General features: G+C 52.1%; 10 protein-coding genes across 10 annotated transcripts; 5 read left to right on the top strand and 5 right to left on the bottom strand.

The window, feature by feature from the left end:
• Window positions 1–1546: 1546 nt before the first annotated feature.
• Window positions 1547–2196, top strand: M409DRAFT_25613 (uncharacterized protein; the record flags this gene model as incomplete). Its single annotated transcript, XM_033807767.1, has 3 exons — window positions 1547–1798; window positions 1854–2087; window positions 2146–2196. The coding sequence occupies 3 exons, from the start codon at window positions 1547–1549 to the stop codon at window positions 2194–2196; spliced, it is 537 nt and encodes a 178-aa protein (XP_033665159.1).
• Window positions 2197–4424: 2228 nt separating this feature from the next.
• M409DRAFT_56952 (uncharacterized protein) lies at window positions 4425–5348 on the bottom strand (the record flags this gene model as incomplete). The annotated part of the gene is made up of 1 exon (XM_033813461.1): window positions 4425–5348. One exon carries the CDS (start codon window positions 5346–5348, stop codon window positions 4425–4427), a length of 924 nt encoding a protein of 307 aa, XP_033665158.1.
• Window positions 5349–5611: 263 nt separating this feature from the next.
• M409DRAFT_68119 (uncharacterized protein) lies at window positions 5612–6507 on the top strand (the record flags this gene model as incomplete). Its single annotated transcript, XM_033817694.1, has 4 exons — window positions 5612–5866; window positions 5917–6008; window positions 6059–6368; window positions 6418–6507. The coding sequence occupies 4 exons, from the start codon at window positions 5612–5614 to the stop codon at window positions 6505–6507; spliced, it is 747 nt and encodes a 248-aa protein (XP_033665157.1).
• Window positions 6508–7053: 546 nt separating this feature from the next.
• Window positions 7054–7362, top strand: M409DRAFT_32461 (uncharacterized protein; the record flags this gene model as incomplete). Its single annotated transcript, XM_033810256.1, has 1 exon — window positions 7054–7362. A coding segment is annotated over one exon (309 nt), but the record flags the coding sequence as incomplete, so codon positions are not given.
• Window positions 7363–7656: 294 nt separating this feature from the next.
• On the bottom strand, window positions 7657–8164 carry M409DRAFT_25609 (uncharacterized protein; the record flags this gene model as incomplete). The annotated part of the gene is made up of 2 exons (XM_033807766.1): window positions 7657–7901; window positions 7948–8164. The coding sequence occupies 2 exons, from the start codon at window positions 8162–8164 to the stop codon at window positions 7657–7659; spliced, it is 462 nt and encodes a 153-aa protein (XP_033665155.1).
• Window positions 8165–8749: 585 nt separating this feature from the next.
• M409DRAFT_68117 (carbohydrate-binding module family 20 protein) lies at window positions 8750–10940 on the bottom strand (the record flags this gene model as incomplete). Its single annotated transcript, XM_033817693.1, has 7 exons — window positions 8750–8958; window positions 9018–9349; window positions 9406–9731; window positions 9786–9889; window positions 9945–10441; window positions 10490–10661; window positions 10712–10940. 7 exons carry the CDS (start codon window positions 10938–10940, stop codon window positions 8750–8752), a joined length of 1869 nt encoding a protein of 622 aa, XP_033665154.1.
• A 2618-nt stretch (window positions 10941–13558) lies between these two features.
• On the top strand, window positions 13559–15686 carry M409DRAFT_25607 (uncharacterized protein; the record flags this gene model as incomplete). The annotated part of the gene is made up of 10 exons (XM_033807765.1): window positions 13559–13795; window positions 13856–13861; window positions 13915–13974; window positions 14031–14263; window positions 14318–14420; window positions 14482–14697; window positions 14750–14828; window positions 14881–15014; window positions 15077–15505; window positions 15555–15686. The coding sequence occupies 10 exons, from the start codon at window positions 13559–13561 to the stop codon at window positions 15684–15686; spliced, it is 1629 nt and encodes a 542-aa protein (XP_033665153.1).
• Window positions 15687–16430: 744 nt separating this feature from the next.
• M409DRAFT_68115 (uncharacterized protein) lies at window positions 16431–18586 on the bottom strand (the record flags this gene model as incomplete). Its single annotated transcript, XM_033817692.1, has 8 exons — window positions 16431–16559; window positions 16612–16954; window positions 17011–17085; window positions 17140–17377; window positions 17433–17620; window positions 17675–17928; window positions 17984–18380; window positions 18420–18586. The coding sequence occupies 8 exons, from the start codon at window positions 18584–18586 to the stop codon at window positions 16431–16433; spliced, it is 1791 nt and encodes a 596-aa protein (XP_033665152.1).
• A 1662-nt stretch (window positions 18587–20248) lies between these two features.
• Window positions 20249–22235, top strand: M409DRAFT_25605 (uncharacterized protein; the record flags this gene model as incomplete). The annotated part of the gene is made up of 7 exons (XM_033807764.1): window positions 20249–20397; window positions 20449–20742; window positions 20802–20816; window positions 20867–20990; window positions 21047–21123; window positions 21183–21331; window positions 21382–22235. 7 exons carry the CDS (start codon window positions 20249–20251, stop codon window positions 22233–22235), a joined length of 1662 nt encoding a protein of 553 aa, XP_033665151.1.
• Window positions 22236–22377: 142 nt separating this feature from the next.
• M409DRAFT_25604 (uncharacterized protein) lies at window positions 22378–23353 on the bottom strand (the record flags this gene model as incomplete). The annotated part of the gene is made up of 5 exons (XM_033807763.1): window positions 22378–22630; window positions 22683–22716; window positions 22767–23138; window positions 23195–23252; window positions 23300–23353. 5 exons carry the CDS (start codon window positions 23351–23353, stop codon window positions 22378–22380), a joined length of 771 nt encoding a protein of 256 aa, XP_033665150.1.
• Between the last annotated feature and the right edge of the window lie 411 nt (window positions 23354–23764).

Genomic DNA, 23764 nt, shown 5'->3' with positions numbered 1-23764 from the left:
GGATGTCCTCAAATATGAGTGTCCATCGATAGAGTCAGGAATCCAAAAGAACAGGTGTCTTCTTCCCATAAAGTACAAGATTTAAGTTTTCAAACTTGCACGTTGCCTGTGTTGGCTACATCATTGGACACACCATAAGGGGCAGATTCTGCGATGCAAGCGGAGAACAAGGCTGAGAACTCGCAGCCGCGTATGTCTCCACCTGTTGGCATGCTCGGTGAGCGAAAGATCCCAGACCAGATTGGCTACGTTGGCCAACGTAGAGTCCCAACTCAAGCAAGTGCATCCTGGGTGAAAGCTTGCTTAGTAGATAGTCGCCAATCGGATGCAGGTACAAGATGTATTCTGCAGTAGCCTGGCCTCCATTGCCAATCCAACACTCTTTTATTGGAGTAAAAGGATAGAAAGGTGTCCTACTTTGCTAGTCTATGCATGATGCTTATCAAGGGCGCGATATCCATCGATGGGGCGTTGCTCTCTCCCCTTTGGAAGACAGCGGCAATGCTGCGCTCCGAAAGGCACAGGCGATCAGGATCAAACATTCGGTCATACTGACACATCTGTGGAACAGATTCGCTTTAGTAGCTCGATTTGACGTCTCAGAGCATGGATGGGACAAAATTTCACGCAGCTAGAGAACCGAACGGCCCTTTATGGCCCTGAACATCACTCAGGTCCGTGTGAGCAGTCCTACCTCGACGTCATGCCCACACCAGAGGATGGGGACACTTCACCAGCTACTACACTCTCAAAACGCCAAGACAGTGCACAGTAGCGGAGTCTTGCGTAGTACTCGGCTTTGAGCGGCCGTCCAAGTTCATTCTCGGTGAGTAACAGGTGAGTAGCGTATCTAAACCATGCTCGCGCAATCTGCCTACAGTGTGTTGCGCTAGGCTATGGATTGTGAGTTTTCCGTAGTCCATTAGATATTGCACGTGGTTCTGAACACGGCCCCGTCAAAAGACGATGATTATCCGGATCGCTCGGTTTGATGAGACGCTGCTTGGCGGGCAGGGATCCCGATGGTTCGCAGTTTGGCTTGCAGCCTGACAGTAATGCCAGCAAGCCTGAGGCAATGAAATACGAGACTGACACCACAATGAGTTTCCGATCAATACTGTCTTGAGGCCATAACTGGATTGACACAAGATTGGGCTATATGAAACAGCCTGGAATGAGAAAGACAGTCACTATACTTCGGAGTCTGCTTGACCTCACATTGCCCGAACCCACATATGGCAAGGCTGTCGATCGATGTGTCCCTGCCGGAGTACCAACATCTTCGGAATGTGGGCATGTTTCTACCATCCATCGTTCAAAACACTTATCTATCCAAGTACTAGTTGGAAGTGGTGCTCGCTGAATGCGACGTGCTGTCTGTCGACGACGACTCAATCAACAGTCGTCATGTTCAGCATTGAGAGATATAAGAATGGACTTCTCAGCCCATATCTTGCCCTGGTGCATCAAGCAAACTCGGTCACTCTGCACTCTTCCCATACATTCAGTTTCCAGTCTATCAGAAATCATGAAGGCTTCATTCACCATGGTGGCCCTCGCCGCCCGCATTGCAAACGTGCAAGCTGTTCAGCCCAACTTGGAATTCACAACGGACGTCAAGCCAGAGGCTGATGTCGATCAAATGTGCTTCACAGTCTTCACTAACGATGGCCTGTCCGGCTTCTACTACACGTTCAGTGGTCCCTGGGGCAGCAGCAATGGACATGCCGGCACCAGTGGATCGATCTGTGTGCCAACTAACAATACCGCCGGTGGAGCCGCATATCTTGGTACAGAGGTACATGACAATAGATCCAGACCCTTCGCTCAATATATACTTACCACCTTAATAGTCTAACCCGGGCCCGGGTAGTACCAAGCTAGAATGCTTCTTCCCTACCACTGGAGAGGCAAATTGTGACATCTCTTTGGTGGATGGCTACTCCCTTTCCGCTGGGTGCGTGGCCAACAATACCGAACAGATCATCGGTGGATATGAAGACCTGAACGGCAATGGAATCCCCTGCCCCGACCAGCAGGGCCCCAACTGCATCAACACAGAAGGCTACGCCGCGAGTCAATCGGACGTGGGACCATTCTTCCAGCAAGCCGTCAACAACGACAATGACTACAAATTGCAATCAGTATTACTACTTCCCCACCGGCGACGAGATCACCTGCATCATCGCCCCTTAGATGAGCCGCCATGTTCATGGCGAGGATGAGGCCCTGCTTCGGCCAACCAGGGGACCGTTGATGCCAGCAACGTAGAGAAGACTGCTATGCAGGGATGCAATCGGCGCTCAACTGAGCTTTCAAGGACATGTTTTGGGACACTCATTGTAAATTGTCAAGTAGATAGAAAATACGCAATCATGATTGTCTATAGCTTCTCGGACGTCTCGTCTATTGCTTTCCCTTTGCAGATGCTATCATCTGCGCTACAAGTCTCCGGTTCTTTTCCCTCCGTGAATTGGCCTCCTACACAGTTCAGAAGACCAGGCCACTGTTGCATATCCACGACTGAGCCCTCCGAGGTTGATGTAGAGAATTGGCTGCCCGGCGTGGCCTGCACTAGAATGCTCCAATGTTCCGATGTACTGTCTTGAACGTCTCGTACCGTTGATAAGTTTCGTTGGATGTGCTGTCCGCACAGTTCTGGTGGATGGACAGGAATTCGGGTTGTGGCATCCTCCCTTCTTGCCTCGCCTCCTGAGAGGGGTTTGCCTATGATATCCAAGGTATCAATCCATCGACGGACGAAGCTATAGGTCCTCTCCTTTGGTGAGATGTTTTCAGTAGAGCTGGATCAGGTAATTGAAGGATCCTTTGCGTCCGTCATGCTCCAAAATCTATCGTATTATTCCTCGAAGTTATTGTGGTTACTGCTTGTCTTGTAAGCGCCCTTGAGGCATATGAAGGGCAGCAAAGTCTCAAAGCGTACGACTATGATTTTGGAACGAATCTGCGTACACGAATCGGATGAGCGTGCGTTGATTCCCCTTTTTGAGAGTTGTCACAAAGGTGAGCGAGCAGGTAAGTAGTGATGCGACTACCAGCCACGCGGAGCTGTCTTTATATATGCCTCGAGTCCGGGCGGTTTCTGAGGCATCGTTTCACTGCTGATGATACGGTATCACTCTGCAAGACCATCGCCACCATGCATCACAATGAAGATCAGAGCCTGTCCACAAGAGTATCGGGGCACTGTTCCAGATATCAACAGCAAAATGGATGTTGGGAGATCGACCAGCCTTGTGCTCACATGCCGGCAGCAGCGGGCCGGTGCAGACCAATTTGCAGGTTGCTACACAAACCAGGCGATCCGTCCACCACACCTGGCACAGAGATGCGAGTCCAGCCATCTGGAAGCTCGGGCCGGCGTCTATCTTGATGTTGTGACTCCCGGCTAACGTCGCCCAGATGAGGCTGAGGCTGAGTCCTCGCTTGGAAAGCCGGCCCGGCGCTTGGAATGTTTGTCCAGGGTAGACTGATCGTCCTTATCGTACAGCTTGATAAGACAGATATGGTTACGTAGAGCATGCAGCGTCACTGCACTGAAACATAGTTTTCAGAAGCCCAGCCGAGAAGATATCCCGGATGTTGGGTAGTTTACGTCTTCATGAGCGCTGAGGATCAATGTGGCAGGCAAACCCTGAAGGCTTTCGATCATTGACTTGGCCGCCTTCGTTTTGGTTCCAGGAACGACTTGATATCATCAGACGCCTGAAAGTTCTTGATAACGTCTGAGTTGTGATACGTATGGTTGGAATTTGAGGGTACACAGCAGAGACAGCATGCGAAGCCAGGGACACACCACTTAACTGAGGTTCCCTCTATATTCCTTTATACTCCTCTCGAATGATTCCGAGGCTGGTATCACGCGCTACTCTACGCCCGTGCATGCATACTTCTGTCTTAGGGAGACGTCCTCGCCCCCTGAATGCTGCGCCCTGCCCGCAAGATCCAAAGGCCTCAAAGCCGCCGTACTCCGCCAACGGTCTTGGGTTGGATCATGCTTGGCTTTGTTACATCATTAGGCACCTTCGGTATGTACATTGTACCCAATGGAGAGCCACAGCCTTTCAGCAAAGGAACATTTCCGGAATACCGCCCCCCACATCAAAGTGCAGTTCTACGACAAAGCTCTGAAGCACCCAGCACTTGACAATTCTATATTCATCCTAGACGGAAGGAACACCGCGGAGAAAGATTGTCAGGACTTTGGAGATCTTCGGAGCGACTGCAAGGACGGTGTGAACAAGGAAAACGAAGGCGTTGGATGTGACGCGAAATGCTATGGCTATTTCAGACCAGGACACACAGGTTTCTCGGACTGAGCTCAACAGTAAACTTTCGAAAGTGGCATATACTCTACGCATTATTCGATGAACCCCCTTCTCCCAATCGTACAAGCCCACTACTCATGCCTTCTTCCACGCACTCTCCGTTTCCACCCAAGACTTGAAGTCCTTTAGGAAAGGATAGCTCTTCCTCAGTGCCTTAAAATCAGCTGCATAGCCAGTGCTCTTGAACCACTCGAACATCGTCCCAATCTCGTCCTTCATGATCATCTTCAAAAGAGATCCGAAGACTCCGTATGTCGACGGCATCTCCAACCCAGTAGCCTCTTTGAATGCCTTGGCAGCCTGTCGAGGAGTGATAGAATCGCCTGCCAGGGAGATAGACTTGTTCTTGTACTCTTCCTCGTCGGCGTGAAGGAATGCTTCCGCAGCAACACGACCAATATCTTTAGTGCTGACTAGTTGAAGTGGAGTGTCGAGGCCATTTTGGCGCCACATCGTAACGAAAACCTTTCCAAAGAAGTCTCTTCCAATGTTGTCCATAAAGGCGACGGGGCGAATGAAAGTCCACGTGGTACCGGTGTTCTTGGCGGCCTTCTCCTTGATGTCGTCTTCAACATGCTTCTTGGCGCGGAAGTGCGGGATCGGCGTTTCAGTATTGTCGCTATCGAGGCCTCGATCGACAGAAGTGTATACGAGGTGTTTAATACCAGCTCCAAACGCGGCAGCATTCATGGCCTTGCCTTGTTGCTCTTCTATCCCAGCGGCGTTACTTTTCCCAACTTGGAGCGTGGTGACGGAGAAGAGGCCCCATGGGCTCGGCACCTGGTCGAGTATGCCTTTTGGATTGTCGAAGTCCCCTTGAATGACATGTACATTTTCCTTGCTTGCAAGCGACTTGGCAGGGGCAGACTCTTTGTTTCTGGTGACGGCATAAATCTGGAATGGCTGGGAAGGTTTCGCAAGAAGGGCTTGAATGACGGCTCCTCCTTGTTTTCCAGTAGCTCCAGTGACAATGAGGCGGCGTCTGTCGTTGGAAGACATGGTCGCAGATGCCAAGAGCAACCTGGAAGTCAGGAGACTGAGCAGACTATATAATGCCGAATGAGCCCGAATACCGAAAGCACTGACTAAGGCTGCGACTAGCGTCTCGAAGGATCGGCGAGACTGTTCCTCCGGCGGGAACTCTCAGAGCATCCATGCAGACTCAAGACACCCCGACTTCTCTATACTTACAACACCATCAAATTCATCGCCTGTTACATTCCCACTCTTCCAGTAAAGAAACATCGTGTCCGTTCGTCAAGATGGCCACCAGTCGCTTCGCCGTGATTGCTGGCGCTGGAGCAGGAACCGGAGCCGCGATAGCGCGCAGATTTGCCCAAAAGTATCCAGTATTTCTCCTGGCCAGATCGCCTGACAGCTACAATTCCACGGTAGAAGAGATCACTGCCAGTGGCGGACAGGCGTATGGCGTTTCGGCGGACATCAGCTCTGCGAAGGATGTTAAGAAAGCGCTTGATGAGATTGAGCAGAAAGTCGGAAAGGATGCCAGCTGTGCGGTATGCCAAAATGGTCATGACTGAAGTCACGAGGATAACAGGAAAGCCAGGCTGCGTTGTTCAACGCCAGTGCACGACCAGCGTGGAAGCCGTTCATGGATCTGACGGAAGCAGACTTCGATGCATCATATGCCATTAGCGGGTACGAGATCACCTTCGCCGCTGGCTCCCAGGTCACTTACACCTTACCAGAAAAGGCGCATTCCACTTCGCCCAAGCTACAATTCCGTGGCTATTGAAAGACGCGAAGAATGGCTCCCCTGAATACTCGCCCACCCTCATCTTCACCGGAGCAACTGCTGCTCTCCGTGGCTCGGCCAATCTCGCAGCATTTGCACCTGCCAAGTTTGCCGGCCGTGCCCTCGCTCAGAGTCTGGCCAGAGAGTTTGGGCCTCAAGGCGTGCATGTTGCTCATGTCATCGTCGACGGCATAATTGATTTGCCGGGCTCGAAGGAGTTGCTGAAAGATGCTGGTCCAAATGCCAAGTTGGATCCAAATGCGGTATGTCGAGCGGCGCAGTGTTGCCACGTTGATGCTGACTCCAGTCTAGATTGCCGAGAGTTACTGGTATTTGCATAGCCAACCTCCGTCGGCATTTACGCACGAGCTGGACTTGCGTCCTTTCAGCGAGAAGTGGTAGAATGCTGCGGCCTGTGTAGCGTCGTTCTCGATACGCAGCCTAGACCGTCCGAAGACGTATGCAGAGACGACAGTCGAGAAGGAGAGCAAGAAGTAAAAGCCCTGGCCAGTTCTCATGATATACGTGTCCGCCGGAGACTACCCCGACGCTCGTGTCATTCACATGCCGATCGAGTTCCCCACGATCTTAGTGGGTCTGTTCCTGCATTAGCGCGCAAAAGGACTGGATCGAAGATACCATCCGTGTTCCTGCAGCGGTCGAGGTAATGGTGATGTAACTCATCCATCTAGTGCCGTAAACATCATTTTCTCGAGTGGCCTGCGTGCTATCTTTACTTTCCATCACTACAACAGACTCCATCCCAGTATCACCTCTCAAGCCCTACGAACCAACCAGTGTAAATTAAAATAGAATCATGGCACACCAACCGCAAACATCAACGAAGCCTACGCTACAGCACAAGAATGGTGAGCATAACGGCAATCTCAAAAGCCCCCATATCTAACATCACCAGTCGCTGGCGGCCTCCTAAGCCTCTTCTCAAAGAACCCTCCAGCCGGCTTCTACAAAGATGGCTACTGTCGCACCGGACCCGAAGACAGCGAGAACCACACCATCGCCGCCACCCTCACCGACGAGTTCCTCAAATCCGAATACGGCAGCGAAGCCTCAAAACAAGGCCTCCACTCCGGCGACCGAACTTGCCTCTCAGCCTCGCACTTCGCCTCCGCCCTCCAAGCTGCCGAAGATGGCAAACTCAAGAAAGACGCCGTACCTAAAGTGCATCTGCATGCCTCACAGGACAAAGCTCTGGATGTGCTTAGCTACAAGGATCTGAAGAAGTATGCGGCAGAGCCAGAGGCGTTCTCGCAGCAGGGTCGACAGGAGTCTCATCATGATCCTGCGTCGAATCGAGGAGGTGTGGCTTCGGAGAGCTCGAGTATAGGAGGTGACCAAGGGACTTTGGCTCCAGGAGCTGGCAGTCATTGGAAGTGGAGCGATACAAAGTCATCAAGCGGCGGGCAAAGAGGATGAGCGAGATTTTGAGGTCATGAAGGCGGTTGAAGAGGTAGCAGAAAAGCATGGGATGTAACATATCTGGTATGAGTCCTGAGCATCGATTCTGACGATCCAGCAAATCAAGCTCTTTCAAGACAACAGCCCAGTAAGCGTCCCTCCAAGGCTCTCGAGATCCTCCCTCACCCTCTCACGATCTCCATCCGTGCAGTTGAACCTCCCAGTAATGAGATCGGTACACCTCCCATCCCCTTCACTATCAACACAGTCACCAGGTGGCTTGCTGCAAAACAATCCCAACACAGGAGCAAAGTCATTCACTTGACAGCAGGAATATGTACCCATGCAGCCTGTCTCAGGATCGATCGGTGCATCGGCTACAACAGTCAGCGAACGGCTTCTGGGTCATATAAGAGAACATACTTATGATGCAGTTGACGACGGCTGGCGTCAGGTCGTAGCAGGCGAGATCGGCTGCAAGTACGATAGGTAGTAGACCGCCTGAGAATGTGGCCTGGCAGCAGTGGAGCTGGCCGCCGTCCGTGCAGACGGGTGGTGCTGGTGGACCGCTGGTTTGAGGCAGGGCGAGGGCATTCAGGCTGAGGAGTCCCAGGACCGAGAAAGCTGCGATTCTGAGCATGATTTCGAAAAATTGAGTAGATTTCGTGCTGGGTGTTGAGCCAAATGCGAATCTTTTGTCGATACTAATACTTCTGAACTGTGCCACCGGGATGGTTTCAGCCCGCCTTGAAGTGGATGTTCAAATGGAGGGATGTCCTTGCTGCCGTCATAGTACAGCCCGTGTCGGGACCGATCGAGCTGGAGCTGGTTTCACTGCATATGGTGGCGTCCAGAAGTTGAAAGGATCCATGGAGGCCGCACACCATCATTGCTATTTTATCGAGCCATTTTTCCAATTGGAGGGATTATTTGAACGCCACAATGCTTTGATTTCGTTTACTGTCCACGGGTCGTACAGCTGTGGTGTTCTTTCGGACAATGCCAATTAGCGATGTCATATTTTGCTATTTGCAGATGCCATAGAAGCCACAATACGACGATCCTGGGAGTTAGCAGGACGCTGCTGAGATCGACAAAGCGCAGATGTCCAAATGATGTGCACCAACACCGCCTCAGGCGCGGTCTCCTGTTGAATTAAGAGTTTCATTCGAGCAGAGAATATCTTCGTAAGTCTTGGCTACGTAGTGCGGCGTGTTCACATCAATCATCTCCAGGTGTCAGTCTCCGTGGCCCCATTGCAGCTTGCGGGCACAGTGTAGCTCCTGTTTGGGTCGCTCTCCCACCGAATGCTACCATCTGACTCTTTCCTGATATACTTGTATTGGAAGGTCGTTCCTACCGGAAGATTGTTCACAGTGACGAACCACACGTTGTTGGTGCTCGTGTAGTTTGCGGCCGAGAGAGCAATGGCACCTGTTGAGTGAGGTCATTATACAGATTCTGTAGATTCCCGTAGCTGGGATGATACATACTGTTTGTATCCCAGTTGCCCAGCTGTGAGATACTTCCCACAATAAACACATTCTCGCCATACGTCGTCGTTGCGGTCTCTTTGAAGAGGACGTTGATGGCGGTAGGCGTTGGGCTACAGCTGCCACCGGAGGTAGTCGTAGCCGTCGTTGTCGGTGTTTTCGTAGGGCCAGTGGTACCAGAAGACACTGGCAAGGTGGCGGTCGCAGTGCTGCATGGGCCAGTGGCAGAAGTGGCAGAACAGCTACCTGGAACCTTCGCAGAGGATGCGCCCCATGCTGCAGGCATTGCAGCCTTGCGAGCGTTCAACGCCGTTAGGAAGGCTGCATACGACCTGTCAACTAGATCAGCAAAGGGTAGAAGCGCAAAGACATAGGCAATGTTCCATACCACGTCAAGTCAGCAGCAGATAGTGGACCGCCATTCGATCGAGAAAACTGCTCGGCCAATGACCCATTTTGTGGTGCATATTTCTCGACGACAGCCATGTAGCTGTCGGCGTACTTTGTCACTGCGTTGACAATTGACGTGAAAGTCGAGGACGATGAAGCATAAGTACCCGCTGCCGCAGACGAGTAAACGTCCTTGAAGAATGGCAGCGAGGTTGAGGTGATCGTGATACTGCCGGCTTTCTTCCACTGATAGACAGCATCGTATAGTTGCTCGGCAGCTGCGGCGGTATTCAAGTACCATGGGTTGCCTCCCTGGTAGCTGTCCTGCAGGAGTGTCAGTCATCGGTCTTGGGGTATCTTGACTTGCTGCGCTCTTACTTCTGGATATCGTCCGACTGCCACCCCAGTGCCTTGAGCAATACCGCTGTTGATCGAATAGATCGACCGAAACGAGTCAGTGACCACCTTGTGGTTTGCCAGCGCTGGTGGATTATTAGTCGTTGCCCTCCGTACGATGGTCTTGCCACAACAACGCACCCTTATCACTGCATGGCTGGTATGTGTTGGCATTACACCCGACACTTTGGTCGAACAAATGAATGGATGCCAGGATCGAGTTGGCGTCTTTCCCAGATCTGCCACCGCCGGTATTGGACAAGACATACGACCCAGTCCAGTATGATTGCAGGAAGCAGAGAACTTGTGGGGCCTGAGAATCGCAGTTGGTGCAATTCTTTCCAATCTGAGCAGCCAGAGCACTTCCTTCAACCAAAGCTCGGTATTGGCTGGCCGTGGTAAAGAAGGACGAGCTGTTGACTTCCTCCCACAGGTCAAAGCCTGTCTGATTCCAGTTTTCAGTGACGTACGAAAGGTCGTTCGAGATTATGGGCCAGATGATGTTCGCCACGGTCGAGTTCTGCCCTTTTGAGATGAGGTAGCGAGAGTACGCAATCATGGCCGTCGCTCTGAGAGCAGGGCCATCACGCTGAGGCCTGCCCCATGCGCCGGTGAATTGCGTCTCGTCGACATTGAACCTGTTCACGGTCAGCCTCAACGTGGAAAAAGTGCGAACAGTTACTGACTTGGGCTCGCCAAGACCGCCGGAACATAGACTACCAGATGGATTGCTGACGCCCTGTAAGAATGCTTGAGAATTGATGTATTCTTCGATTGTCTCTTCAAGGCTCGCAGCACCACCGGATAAGAACTGGTCAACGAGGCACTTGATAGTCAATGCAGCGTCTCTCGTCCATGCTAAATAGAATTAGCCAAGTTGTCATGTCATACATGCGGCTTGAACTTGCTGTAAAAGTAGTCTGGATTACTCTTGCTGGGCGAAGCAACTACAATGCCGGACTTGGCTCCAGCTACCTTTGCTCCGTTCGCCCCAATGTTGGCCAGTATGCCTTGTAAAGCAACGGGGCTCTCTGCAGCCAGCCACGAGTCGAGAGATCCAGTCGCCCTTGGTTCGAGGACATCCTGGGCAGGAAGTGCAAAGGCGGTGGCCGCCAACGATAGCAGTGATATTCTCATGTCTGACGAACGACGGTGTTGATGGACGAGAGGTACAAGTGTACAAGAGGGTGTTCCCTTACTTTTCTTCTCCGCATGGAGTTGTCTGAGAGGCAGGCACCGTCGTACTTTGAACTCCAGACGTGCATGATGATCTTCTCCGCGTGACTTTTAAGGTTCTATCGGCAGTGGTTCGTCTCCAAGGCGTCGATGCCCCGTTAGCCAGCCTGATGGCCTCGCTAACATGCTGCTGCCGACATATGCCTCATGTGATGCTCAGTGACATGCGTTCAGGTCTTTCCACCTTCCACATCCGCCAAGTGCTCCGTGAAAGTGGTTGGAGAAGGCAAGTGAGATGAAGAGAACGCAAAGCGGAGTCGTCATCTGGACAAATCTTCCTTCCGAGGCGTGGAAAGATCGGCGTGTGTGCCCTGGCATGGTTTGCGAAGGCACGGACCGCCAGCAAGCCACAAACGCCATCTTTTCCCTCCGCAACAACTTCCTCTCCTCCTCGTCCTCCTCCACCACCGAGGCGTCCATCTGCATATCACCAACCTCTGCCATCTGCTCGTATTGGGCTCGTGTCAACGACAGCGGATTGTACATCTCGCCTATATGAGCAGCCATGCACCCCGTCATACATCTCGACATATCCATCCTGGAGAGGGAATCACAGAGCAGGCGCAGCCCGCGTGGACGAACATGGTGGTATCTCGGAGGCACTGATGAATGTCGTTGCTTGTGGGCTTTCTGTCCCTGGGCTATCTCACTGGCGACCATGTCTGAACAGCATAAACGGTGCTGGCATGCTGTTCTTCCACGCCAAGTGAGAGCTGCAGGATCAAATAGCATCATGCTTTTCGTGCCCTCGTGCCCTCGTGGTGAATTCAGGCCGGCCATCAGGACGATGAACGGCCTCGCCGTGGGCTCAGAGACGACTGCAGAATGCCACTGAAAGATGTCCTTCCTCATCACTGCTTCCTCTGTCCTCGCTCCACGCATGCAAGCAGGAGAATCGTCCTGATCAGATCAGAGAGCCACGCCCTTTGTTCTTCCCTTGCCAATCGTCCCTCATCTCTTTTCTCATGTTCGTTTTTCTTCCCCAGCCGTGGTGTATCTGCAAATTTTCTTTCATTACACTCTCCTGCGGGTGGAATGCAGCTGGACGAACATTTTGGACAGTCGCCGAGTGTTTTCGATCATCGTAGTATGCAATGTTACGCGCTACATCACGCGCAACTCAGACGAACCCCACAACCTGTGACTCTCCGTCAGTACTAGTACGTCTCATTCGAGAACTACACGCCGGCATATTCGAGCATACCTTGAGGCTTGCCACTGATTGCAATGGTTAGCCGCCCTTTTCGGTGGCCGTTATGAGACAAGGCCAAGCATGTGATGGACGGTGTTGATGCAAATCCACCGGGCCATTCAAACGCCGGACTTCACACCGCAGAGCTTGGCCACAAATACCCTGGCGTTTCCTCGGCGCTCTGGAACAGCGCAATATTGAACTGCGACATTGATGAAATCGCACCCGCTCTTCGCCTCGATCGAAAGTGATCACAGCGAGCCAAGCGTCGGTTGGACAAGAATTGCGTCGACGAGACCAAAACACTCAGCATCGAACCTTGGCAAAGATATATCTCCACAGCGAGAAGCCAGCGAGAAGCCAGCGAGAGTCGTTTCCGACGTCGCACCACCCGTCCACTTGAGCCGAAGCAGGCAATTCGCCAGCGAGCCGCCGCGCTGATAGCGAACGGCGACGTCGTCTGCATTTTCTTGACTCTTGGAGCTTGGATGAAGGCCGCCGAGACGGTCGCTACTACTCGCGATCGTACAACAATATCGCGAGAGGTAGGGCATGATGTGGTGACAGCTGCCCAATGGCACGAGCAACAAACTCCATTTGTCAAGCTTCAACCCTGCATCTGACAGGCAGCTGTCATCCCAACCGCCAACTCTCACGGCCTTGTCCAACGGGCAGTGTGGTTTGAGGATCGACCGTCCTCCAATCATTCAACTGCCACGTTCAAACAGCCAGCCCAAAGGCGAATGGCACAAGTACAGCTAGAGCCTGGCGTTGTTGCCTTGTGTTGGCAGATGATCTGCTCATGTTTCATTGCTCCCACGGCGAAACAAACACTCTTGACCCCGGGGAGATAGCGTCCTGAACAACACTCTACTGCAAAACCAACGTACGTTGGTGCTGACCAACCGCTGACTGCAGGAAGACATTCAAGTCCGCTCCAAGTTGCCTCTTTTAGTCCTCAGGCCCACTCGCACGTGGCAAGTGATTCCATAAAACAGACACGCCATGTCCAGATGGGAAGGAGACATGGGACAGAAAGTCGGCGTGGGTGTGTGCAACTTCGGTGGAGGTCCCCGAAACAGGGGGGTATTGACCAAACCAAGAACGGCCACTGGTTGCGAACAAATCTCGCTGCGTGACGACTATCTGTGCGGCTCCCTTGGCATCACCTCACCGGCAGAGTGGTTCTTGTCTGACCTGCCTGTCCTGCGAAAGCTTGTCGTACTCGCATGAAAGACCGTGCCATCTTGGACACTATTTATATGAGACCACGCTCTCATATTTCTCGTACGTTGGACGGAATCCTTTGGTGACTACTGCTGACACCATGAAGCTCATCACTCCAGCCCTTCTGTTGGCTCCTCTGGTCGTCGCGACTGGCAGCCATTTGAAGAGAGCAACGCTTGTGCCTCGCCAAGAAAGCAATGCTGTATACCACACGGATCTATTCACTGGTACCAACTTGAAGCAAGAACAATCTGTCTTGAACAACAGCGACCTCCAATACACCCTCCGCAATGGCAAGCCATGGTTCCAGCCGCTTGGAGCTCAGCGGGCCGGTGAAGTATGTTGGACATATACCACATCTTGCTTCTCGATCACTGGCTGACTTTCATGACTTTAGAAGGGAGTACGCAAACGAACAAAGAGACTGCGTGACCAGAACCCGCTAACGTCATATAGCCCCTTCTACTGCAAGACGTCCATATGATCGATACCCTGGCGTCATTCAACCGAGAGAGAGTGCGTCGACAACATGTGTGGTTGGACGAATCAGATGTCTAACGAACACATCTCAGATACCTGAACGAATTGTGCATGCTCGCGGCGCTGGTGCGCATGGCTTCTTCGAAGTCACCACCGATTTTGCCGAGAAGCTCTCGGCCGCAGACGTCTTCAAGAAGGGCACTCGAACTTCGGTCACAATGCGATTCTCGACTGTCGGTGGTGCGAGAGGCTCGGCAGATGAAGCGAGGGATCCTCGCGGTTTCGCTATCAAGATGAGGACGAAGCAAGGAATCCTTGATCGGGTGTACGTTTATCGGCATGTCATCAAGCTGAATATCAAACGCTGACTTTTGAATAGGTTCAACAACACGCCTGTCTTCTTCATTCGGGACCCTGTTAAATTTCCAAGATTCATTCACACCCAGAAGACTGATCCCGCGACGAACACCAGGGATTGGAATGTAAGCAATTCTCAATCGAATCAAGGCCGTCCATAGTGCAGACTGACCGGCTCGTTTCCAGACGTTCTGGAGCTGGCCAGCTCAATTCCCCGAAGCTCTACTACAGTTCTTGCGACTCTTTTCCGACCTAGGCACTCCGTACGGGTTCAGGCATATGCACGGCTGGAGTGGCCACACTTACAAACTGGTCCAGGAAGACGGCAGCTGGGTATATTGCAGGGTCTATGTCGAGAGTGATCAAGGCGTCAAGAACTTCACTGCTGCTGAGGCAGCCAAGGTACTTTTTGAGATCATGGAATCACGACATCCGCTCACGTTTGTAATTCAAGGTCTCCGGCAACAACGACGCTTGGGCGACGGCAGATCTCTTCGATTCGATCAAAGACGGCAACTACCCTTCTTGGACTGGTCAGTGGGACGAGACTGTTGACAGTTTTGTTGCTGACATGCCAATTTGCAGTTGGAATCGCCACCAAGACGGAAGCAGAGGCTGCAGCATACAGATATGACATTCTCGACCTCACTAAGGACTGGCCTGATGCAGAGTACCACGAAGTTGGCCGCATCACGCTCACACAGAACCCAGAAAACTATGTAGGTCTTTTCCTATTCCATTCCTACCCCCAACCGCCAACGCATACTAATCGGTTTCGCAGTTCGCCGAAATCGAACAATCCCACTTCTCCCCTGGACACCTCGTCCCAGGCTGGGAACCCTCCAACGATCCCGTCCTGCAATCCCGACTCTTTTCATACGGAGATGCTGGACGATACAGAGTCGGCGTCAACGTCGACGACGTTCCCGTCAACTGCCCCTTCGCAAGCGTAGCCAACTTCGACCGAGACGGCTGGTTGACGCAGCACGGCAACCAAGGCTGGAGGAAAAACTTCCCAGCCGAATACATCGACCCAATCCAGGTGATCGAGAAGCCTGGCACTGTCATCGAGCAGGAGCTGAACGGCTCGACAGTGCATTGGGAGAGCGTTATCGACGAGAATATCGATTACGAGCAGCCGAGACTGTTCTATGAGGGCTTCTCGCAGACGGATAAGGATCACCTGTACAGCAACATCGCTGGTACTTTGGTATGTTGTTATAGCTTGATTCTGTGTGCGGATTGCTAACTGCAGTCAGGTGAACCTTGACAACCAGGCAGTCTTCAACGCACTATTGGAACAGTTTGGAAAAGTGCACCGGGGCCTGGAAGCCGGCGTGAGGACTGCGTATGCAGCCGCCAAAGCCAACACGACTTCTACGAAGAAATGATTGAGTAGATCATTACGCATATCAAAGAATGAGATTCCCTTTGACCAGACACTAATATCAGGACTCCACCGTCCCCAATGACAGATTTCTCGAAGGTGTGCTATTGTACTAACTTTCTCCCAGAAATCGGATTCGCGCACACGTCCATCATAGGTTAGAACAAGAGCATCGTTATACCACCTCGCCCGAACCGCTTCAAGCAGCCCTGAGGCACAGTCGCAGCTGTTGATTGGTGCTTTGTCATGAATAAGGATGATGCAGCGGTTCCCAAAACGGCACGACATTGGAACGATGCGATAGCGATGAACTTCCACTAGCTTTCAGGCAGCCACTTTTCGTGCGGACAGGTATATACCTCATACCTCACCACACCTGCTGGCGCGGCATGTTTCTGATGTCTTTTCTTCGGAGTTCCCAAGTCACTAGGGAATCACTGTTCTCCATCGTGGCGTTGCAATTCACGATCGGGAAGTCTTCGTTCCAGCCCTTGGCAGCCTTGCCCATGGTATCCCGTACGAGCCGGAGTGGGACGGCTTCACGCAGCAAGAGCAATCGTCTTCAGTTGAGGCACCCAGGAGATCTCTCGGCCTTGAAGTTACTTCAAGAGGACGCCTAGTCAGGATGGATTCGCTCTGGAAAGAGTGAAGAAGGCTCATGATCGGACATTCCTTCGTCAATGTTCGTGAAGCTATATACATCTAGGCCATCCATACACATGAGGCGTCGACATCATGCTGGAGCCGTTCAATGGTCACCAAGCCTCTCAGCCGGCCACCTCTTCCTCCAAGACTCTCCGTAAAACCACACTACGGGGGTGAACAGCGCAAAGCCGGCGATGATGCCCGTATAAATCAACATACTGGTTTCATAACCCTGTCTGATTGTTAACTGGTGTTTTGCTCGACCTGGAAAGAAGAAGACTTACCAAGTTGGCGACCCACTCCGATACCTTGAAGCTCAACACGAAAGCAATCAAACACCTGAAGCTGGCGATGTTGACCAAAGCCGGGCCGGCAAGGTGCGGGTAGCACTCTAGGACGTATACAGCTCCGATGGTGTTGGCTCCGAGGAAGCCGAAGGCCATGAGACCCAGTGCGAACAAGAACAGATATGCGCTGTAGTCTGCTGGATGCTCTCCTGCGATGCCGAATATAACGGAGCCGACTAACGCACAGACGGTTGGGAGGGCAAGGTTAAGCAGTTGGTTCTCTGGAACTCGCTTGCCTCTCTTCTTGGCGACAAGGTTGGCTGTCCAGTCGGCGAAGTAGCTGGAGAGTCATTGTCAGCAAGGTCACTTGGAGGTCAAAGCCTTGCATATTCTTACCCAGTAACGATTCCGGTAGCGACAGCAGCTATGAGTAGTGGGATCAGGCAGAGGCCGACGTGGAGGAATGGCCACCTAGGAGTCGTGATCAGAAAAGGTATCGCATCATTCGATCTGGTTACGACTTACGACCACGGCTGGGTCAACAAGGCCGGCGCCACTGTGTATCCAGCAGCAAACGCACAGGCAATCATGGCACTGTTCAACATGGTGATGAAGAATATTTGAGGGTAGAAGAAAGTCCTCAAGGTGTCGATGAAGGCATTCCAGCCCTTTCGCCACTCCGTCTTGCCATGGGTCAGAGCGATGTCGTACTTGAAGCTACGCTTTTCTTGCGATGCTGCTGGGTTGATGACTGGAACGCCGTCTATTGTCTGGTTAGCAGTTGTACGGACAAAGTCGAGGGCGGATTGGCGGCGTACTCATCTCAGCACGAGTACGGTGCCATCTGGTCTCTGGCATGAATGCAATGACGCCGAGGAGGAAGAATCCGGCCGCAGCGGCAGTCATGTAATAGACCCATCGCCAGTTGAGATAGATGATGATGTATGGCGCCGAGATACCCAGCGCGATGATGATGATACCTTGGGCGGCGAAGATGCCAGAGATCCTGAGAGGATCTGGTCAGCCTTATCGGGAACGACAGCTAGGTGACTTGACTTACCAAGTGTTTCGCTGGTGGACGAAGACCATGTCCTGGATGATGAACGGAATTAGGGACTCAACTGTGCCGGCGCCGATAGCCTGAACAGCCCTCGCACCAATGTGGGATCCTAGCGAACCGCTGTGGCCTGCCCACAACGCTCCACCGATGGCAATGAGACCGGACAGAATCACAACAGGTCTTCGTCCAATTGAGATAGCCAATGGGATCAGGATCAGATTGGCAACGCCCATCATCAAGACTGGAAGAGATGCCTTGAGAGAACGTTAGCCATGTTCGTTATCATCATTATCTGTCGACTGCACCTACCAGAAGATACACATGCCAGATCGGAGGTGCGTTTGGCAGCTCCTCCAGAGTCTTCAATGGATCACTGCCCGCAGGAAGACCATGCAACGAAGTCGTCCACTCGAGGAGATACTTGGGATTGATGTTGGCATATTGAAGCGCAAATACGGGCAACATGGCGCCAAGGATCAACTCAGCAGAAGCTGCCAGGGCGCCGAAGAAGCACAAGAAGAAAGCCGCGATCAACTTCCTCGTCAAAGGGAGGTTCAGTGGATCTCGAGGGTCCATCGACGGTGCTGGCTGGCGAACAAGCACTCCATCGTGGTAGAGACGTCCATCGTTGGCTTGGTCGTATGTTGTTAGGCGAGTGTCGACATGCTCCAATGCCTTCTCGTCGCCAGCCGGGAACGATGCTGAGCTGTTCGAGGCAGATCGTTCTTCCTCAAGATATGCGTACTGGTCCTTCTTCTCGTCGTTGGTGTGGGTTCGTGAACTCCCTTCATTGCTACCATTCTCGTCTGTAGTGGTGGCCAGCGAGCCCTGGCTGTTGTTTGCAGGCGAAGTCGAAGACACTGGCGTTCTGTGGGCAGCCTCAGGCCTCTGTACAAAGTCCCTCACGTCCATGGTCGCGGTCGCTATCGATCCACGCGTTGCTGTCGCGACTGAAGGTTATATAACGGCTGGCCGTGCGTATCGAGTCCGGTCAATAATGCCTCCTGGCTTTCCTCGTTGGACGTCCGGTCGAGCAAGATTAAGAGAACAGGCACAAGGACTCCTGGAATGAACCCTCAGTGAATGCTTGAAGAACAATTACCACACAAAAGCTTCCCTATATTAAGCCATGAAGCCAAACTTTCGGCCATTGTTTCTGGCGTCCCTGTCGTCCATGGCCCAACCCCGCAAAAAGGTATTTTGGCACTACTGCCAGACCGTCAGATGATCCGTGACCGCAAAGGGCTGAAGCGTCTGGCGCCGTCCGACTCGCCGCCATAAATGATCGCCAACGTCTCACAACAGCCTCGGCTCCGCCAGTTGGAGTGGGATATAAGCTTCATTTGACCTCCAAGTCACACAGCTTGCCGTGCTTGCGAGCTCTTGGGTGCTGAGTACCTGGACGCCGCCGCTGCACGACTACGTTTCGTACCTTTCGAGCCGCGGCAATCACTACTCAAGCTGTAGCCAAGAATGTCATTTTTGCGGAGACGTGACGGATTACTTGCATGGATTGGTCAAGCCAAGAACCAGCCATGCCTCGCTGCCTCGGAGAGAGACCCTTCCGCCAGCTTGAAAGAAGCAAAACAGCAGTCGCCAACGAACAAGTAACTTCGTACCCTTCGTAACAAGAGATATGATAGCATTGGAGAACGGCTCGACTTGCTTCATTATTGCTCTACTATTACACCACCACCGAATGAAGCTCAACCTCCGAAGGGTCGACCGTTGAGCTTTTCGACAGCTTATCTTTGAGACAACTTGCTGCTGTTGCCGATGTTGTCATATGGCCATATTGGTCGTTGTTTGGTATGACGACGTATCAGGTCGTCTTTGGCTGCGTTGCTCGGTCGCTATTGTCCTTGTTTTCCTTTGGCTGAATCGGGCGTTAGGGAAGGCCATATGTAGCCACAGGTAAATCAAGCCTCGTATTGCGGCTTCTTCCAGAGTAGAGACCTGGTAGATGAAGGAAGCTGGAGGCCTGATGATTAGCGAGTTGATGACATGCCATTGGACGTGATGCCTCAGGCATTAAGTTCGGTGGCTGATAAGCGTTCTGCTCTGATACAGGTGGACCTGCTCCAATTCTGAAGCTCTTCTCACTTCAACAGTCGATGCTTTCGTTCGAAGTTCCATCAGTCTGTGTCCTTATATCTGCTCAGCTCACAAGACGAAGGATGGAGTTTAGCTCCCATCAAGAAGCCGTCTGGTCTCTGAGACCAATGACGCCAGCGGTACCTGCATTGGGAGGATGGGTTCCCAGGAAAGTCGCCGGTCCAGAGCCAGCGGAGTCAGCAGGAGTCGGAATGAGTCTTTGCGTTCACTGCCATGCCAGCTGTGACGTCCACTCTGTCTATATTCTCACTGGCGTTCTCCTTGGCTAGTACGCTGTTGTACAAGCCAATCTGCGAAACTCGCTGAATGCGGTATTTGAACTAATGGATTGCCTGTTCGAGCCACCGAAGATGGAAGCGGTTGCGCTATACTGTCTTTGACTCACAACAACGTCGTGCTTTGGCACAGCCACGGAATGGCAACGAGCATAGAAATATCAGACGTCGGCTGCTCTAAATCATGTCCAGTCCACCAGAGCAGCATTCTGGCCAAGGCAAGACAAGTGATCGAGCATCAAGTGGCAAGATGGCCCCCAATGCAACCAATGCCGTCAGCTTCTTTAACTCCACCGCCTTCGACACTCGTGTCAATGCATTGATCAACGAATGGTACCTCATCTGGACTATATGCCGTAGTTGACATGAGCTGATATCGTATAGGCACGTCCCAGGGCTTTCCTTGACTCTCGTCCACCAGCAAGAACTACACTCCAAGGCATTCGGTTTTGCTACGCTCGAGCCGCCCAGAAACTGTACTCCAGATACTCTATTCGACATTGCTTCTGCCTCGAAGAGCACAACAGCTGGAGCCGTGGCCCTTCTTGTCGACGACGAGGAGAACTATCCTCACGTGCAATGGGACACGACCATGTCCAAACTCTTGCCTGACGACTTCGTCATGGCCGGCGATAGCTACACCAACAATGTCACAGTAGAGGATGTTCTTTCCCACAGGTGTGCCATTCAAAGACTTCCTTGCAGCCTCGAACTTAGCTAACACCGTTCCTCTACAGATCTGGACTACCATCGTACGTATTGAAGTAAGTTGACCATTTCGAAGAAAACTGATCATCGCCAGCCACGACGATTTCTACTTCAGCAAGCGATCTTCTCATCCAGACGATCCCCGGACTGTCACAAGGAATTTGAGGAATCTTCCAATTAGCGTTCCAATCCGCACTAAAGAACAATACAACAACTCGGTCAGTTGAGCTTTGGAAGCAGCCCTAGACTGTTCCTTATACTCATCCGCAATTAGCTATACACGGTCGCTAGCTACCTGGTAGAGAAGCTGTCAAACAAGTCATTCGAAGAGTTCCTGCATGAGCGCATCTGGTGAGCCCGTGGTGCATCCTCTTAACGAGGAAGAAGAATCATGCTAACTCTGATCGAAGGAAACCACTGGGCATGTCATCAACAAACCTACAGCCAGACAAAACCAGAGAGGTCGGTCTCGGGGATAGGATGTCGAAGCCGTATATATGGAAGGAGGAGAGTCGGAGATTCCAAGTTTTGGAGTATGAGCAGACTCCAGAGGCACAAGGTCAGTCGGTGGCCGCCGCTTTGACCTGGCTTTCACTAATTCCAAGCCAGGTGCTGGATCTGTGTGGACTTCAAGCAAAGACTACGCACTGTGGGTAAAAGCAATCATGAACAAGGAAGCGCCAATCAACGACGAAATATACAAAGGACTGACTAGGCCTCGGATTTTCTCCAACCCTGAGGATGACGATCTAGATCCATTCTGCTCGTGGCAAGGCTACGCTGCTGGTCTCGAATCGTATTTCTACCGTGGACATCAGATTATACAGCACGACGGTCTCATCTCAGGCTTCAGTTCGGTCCATTTCTTCTTCCCAGAGTTCAAAGTCGGGGGCGTCTTTTTGGGCAATTCTGAGAACGCCGGCACCGTCGGGTCGGGCATTCTGGTGAAGGAAATTATCGACGAAATTCTTGAGATCCCCGAGTCCGACCGGACTGACTGGAACGCCCGCCAACACAAGCAGAACGATGAATACGAAGAGAGCAAGAAAGAGTCCCAGGAGAAGCTTCGAAAAGAATTATCGGCCAACGATGATGGCCTTGCAGAACCTCTCAAACTTCCACTCGATGTGTACGTTGGCGAGTACTGGAACATTGGCTACAAGGAGATGGTCGTCCAGATCAAAGACGAACGTTTGTACATCGACGCAAGCGACAGGACCATGGCTTTTGCTCTCGACTTGGAGCACATCTCCAACAACACATACTTCCTGGGCACGATATACGATATGTTGGCTGACGGCGAAGAAGTTGATAAGATCAAGGTTGAGTTCCGGTTCGATGCCAACAACAGGCCTGTAAGGATGGGCATTGATCAGGAGGCGAGTCTTGATGGTCAGCTCATTTTGTATGATCGAGTCGAGGAATCTTCGGGACAGGGGCAGCAGAAGGTCGTTGTTCGATGAAGGGCAAAGATGCCGTCGGCTTTGACAAAGCCCTCTTGTAGCGGCTCAAACTTCAAGAATGTGTACAAAGTCGCCATCTTGGCCTTGGCTGTCCTCATACCATGTGTAGGATCAATGAAAGTGGGTGTAGTGGTCAGGATGATCAGCTGCTCGGCACAAAATCAGCAACCGCGTCTTCATCCAGGCCAGACAAGACGAGATACTGACCAAAAGCCTTCTTCAGGTCTCCTCCGCTGACCACGTCCTCAAGAACAGCATCATCGGCATTCTTCAGTCTAGGGAGCACTGTGGCAACATCGTGTAGTCGGTCTTGGGGTATGACTGCGGCAACCCTTTCACCCTCGTCGGCGTGAATGATGTCTCCCGGCTTGACCTCTACTTGGCCGATGCGGAGACTGTGTAGCCATATCAGTGCCCTGTGCTCTGATAGCAAAGACTGCAACTTACGGTACATCCACTGCCCATGGCTTAGCCTCCATGCCTACGACAACGTCAGCAAGTCGAGGTATGAGTTAACATTTCTCATCTCACCAGTCCCAACAGACGTCAAAGCACGAGTCCAAGCCTGGAAAGTCCCATCCTCACCCAACCTATTCACACCCTGAATGTCCCTGCTTCGCCCATCGACCACAACTCCTTTGATACCTCTCTTCTTGTATCGAGTTCCAACAATATCTCCCAACAAACCAGATACAATCTCGGGGTGACCGTGCGGCTTCCAAAGCTGCATGATCACTACAGATCCGGGAGGCGCCACGTCCGTCCAGTGACGATCGGATGGCAGGTTCGGCTTGTCAGGTATGTAGGAGGGTTTGGGAAGGGTCTCGATGTTTCGGTGCACGAACAGAACGGTGCTGACTGGAGCCACCAAACGGCTGTTCCGTGTGTGGCCGGGCAAAGGGTCTGTGGCATGACTTAGGAGCGGGTCATCTAATCGAAGGGTGGCCGAAGAAACGTACGTATGTTAGCCAAGTGACCTGCCCCTGGGCTCTTCAATGTCAACAGAGCGTCTGATATCTGTCGACGTCAGCCAGCCTGTCATGACGAGCTGGAGGGAAGACTACATCGCAAGGCGAGTAATTGGATCGCAACTCCTCGAACATTCTTTCATTGTCCATTTTGATAAAACGGGCTCTTCGCAAGTCCTGCGTGCGAGACTTGTAGATGTGGGTAAGAAGTCAATGGAGTGTCTCGAATCTGCCGCAGTTGCCATCCTCTCCGAGCTCGGAAGCAGACAGCAAGCGGGGTTTCCTTCGAGATGATATCTCTTCACTGCTACTGCTGGGTATCGATTTTGAAACTACATCCGATGTTTTCTCCTCAGAGAGTTGTCGTAGCCTTCGCATACTGCTCTGCGAAAAGCGCAGACATTGGTCAGATATGCTACTCGACCTGCAAGGCGGTACAATCAGCGCAGCCGTCACAAACTTGATTGATAGCGAAATCGTTATCACATCAAATGCCCATAATAGTCGACTTCTGATTTTCTGTACCTGCAGTGACAACTTGTGGATGTCTGTGCATTACGC

The sequence above is a fragment of the Zasmidium cellare genome, assembly GCF_010093935.1.
Source record: "Zasmidium cellare ATCC 36951 unplaced genomic scaffold M409scaffold_27, whole genome shotgun sequence".
In the NCBI taxonomy this organism is placed as follows: domain Eukaryota; kingdom Fungi; phylum Ascomycota; class Dothideomycetes; order Mycosphaerellales; family Mycosphaerellaceae; genus Zasmidium; species Zasmidium cellare.
Note: the sequence above shows the minus strand (reverse complement) of the source record. Positions and strands in the feature narration are given on the sequence as shown.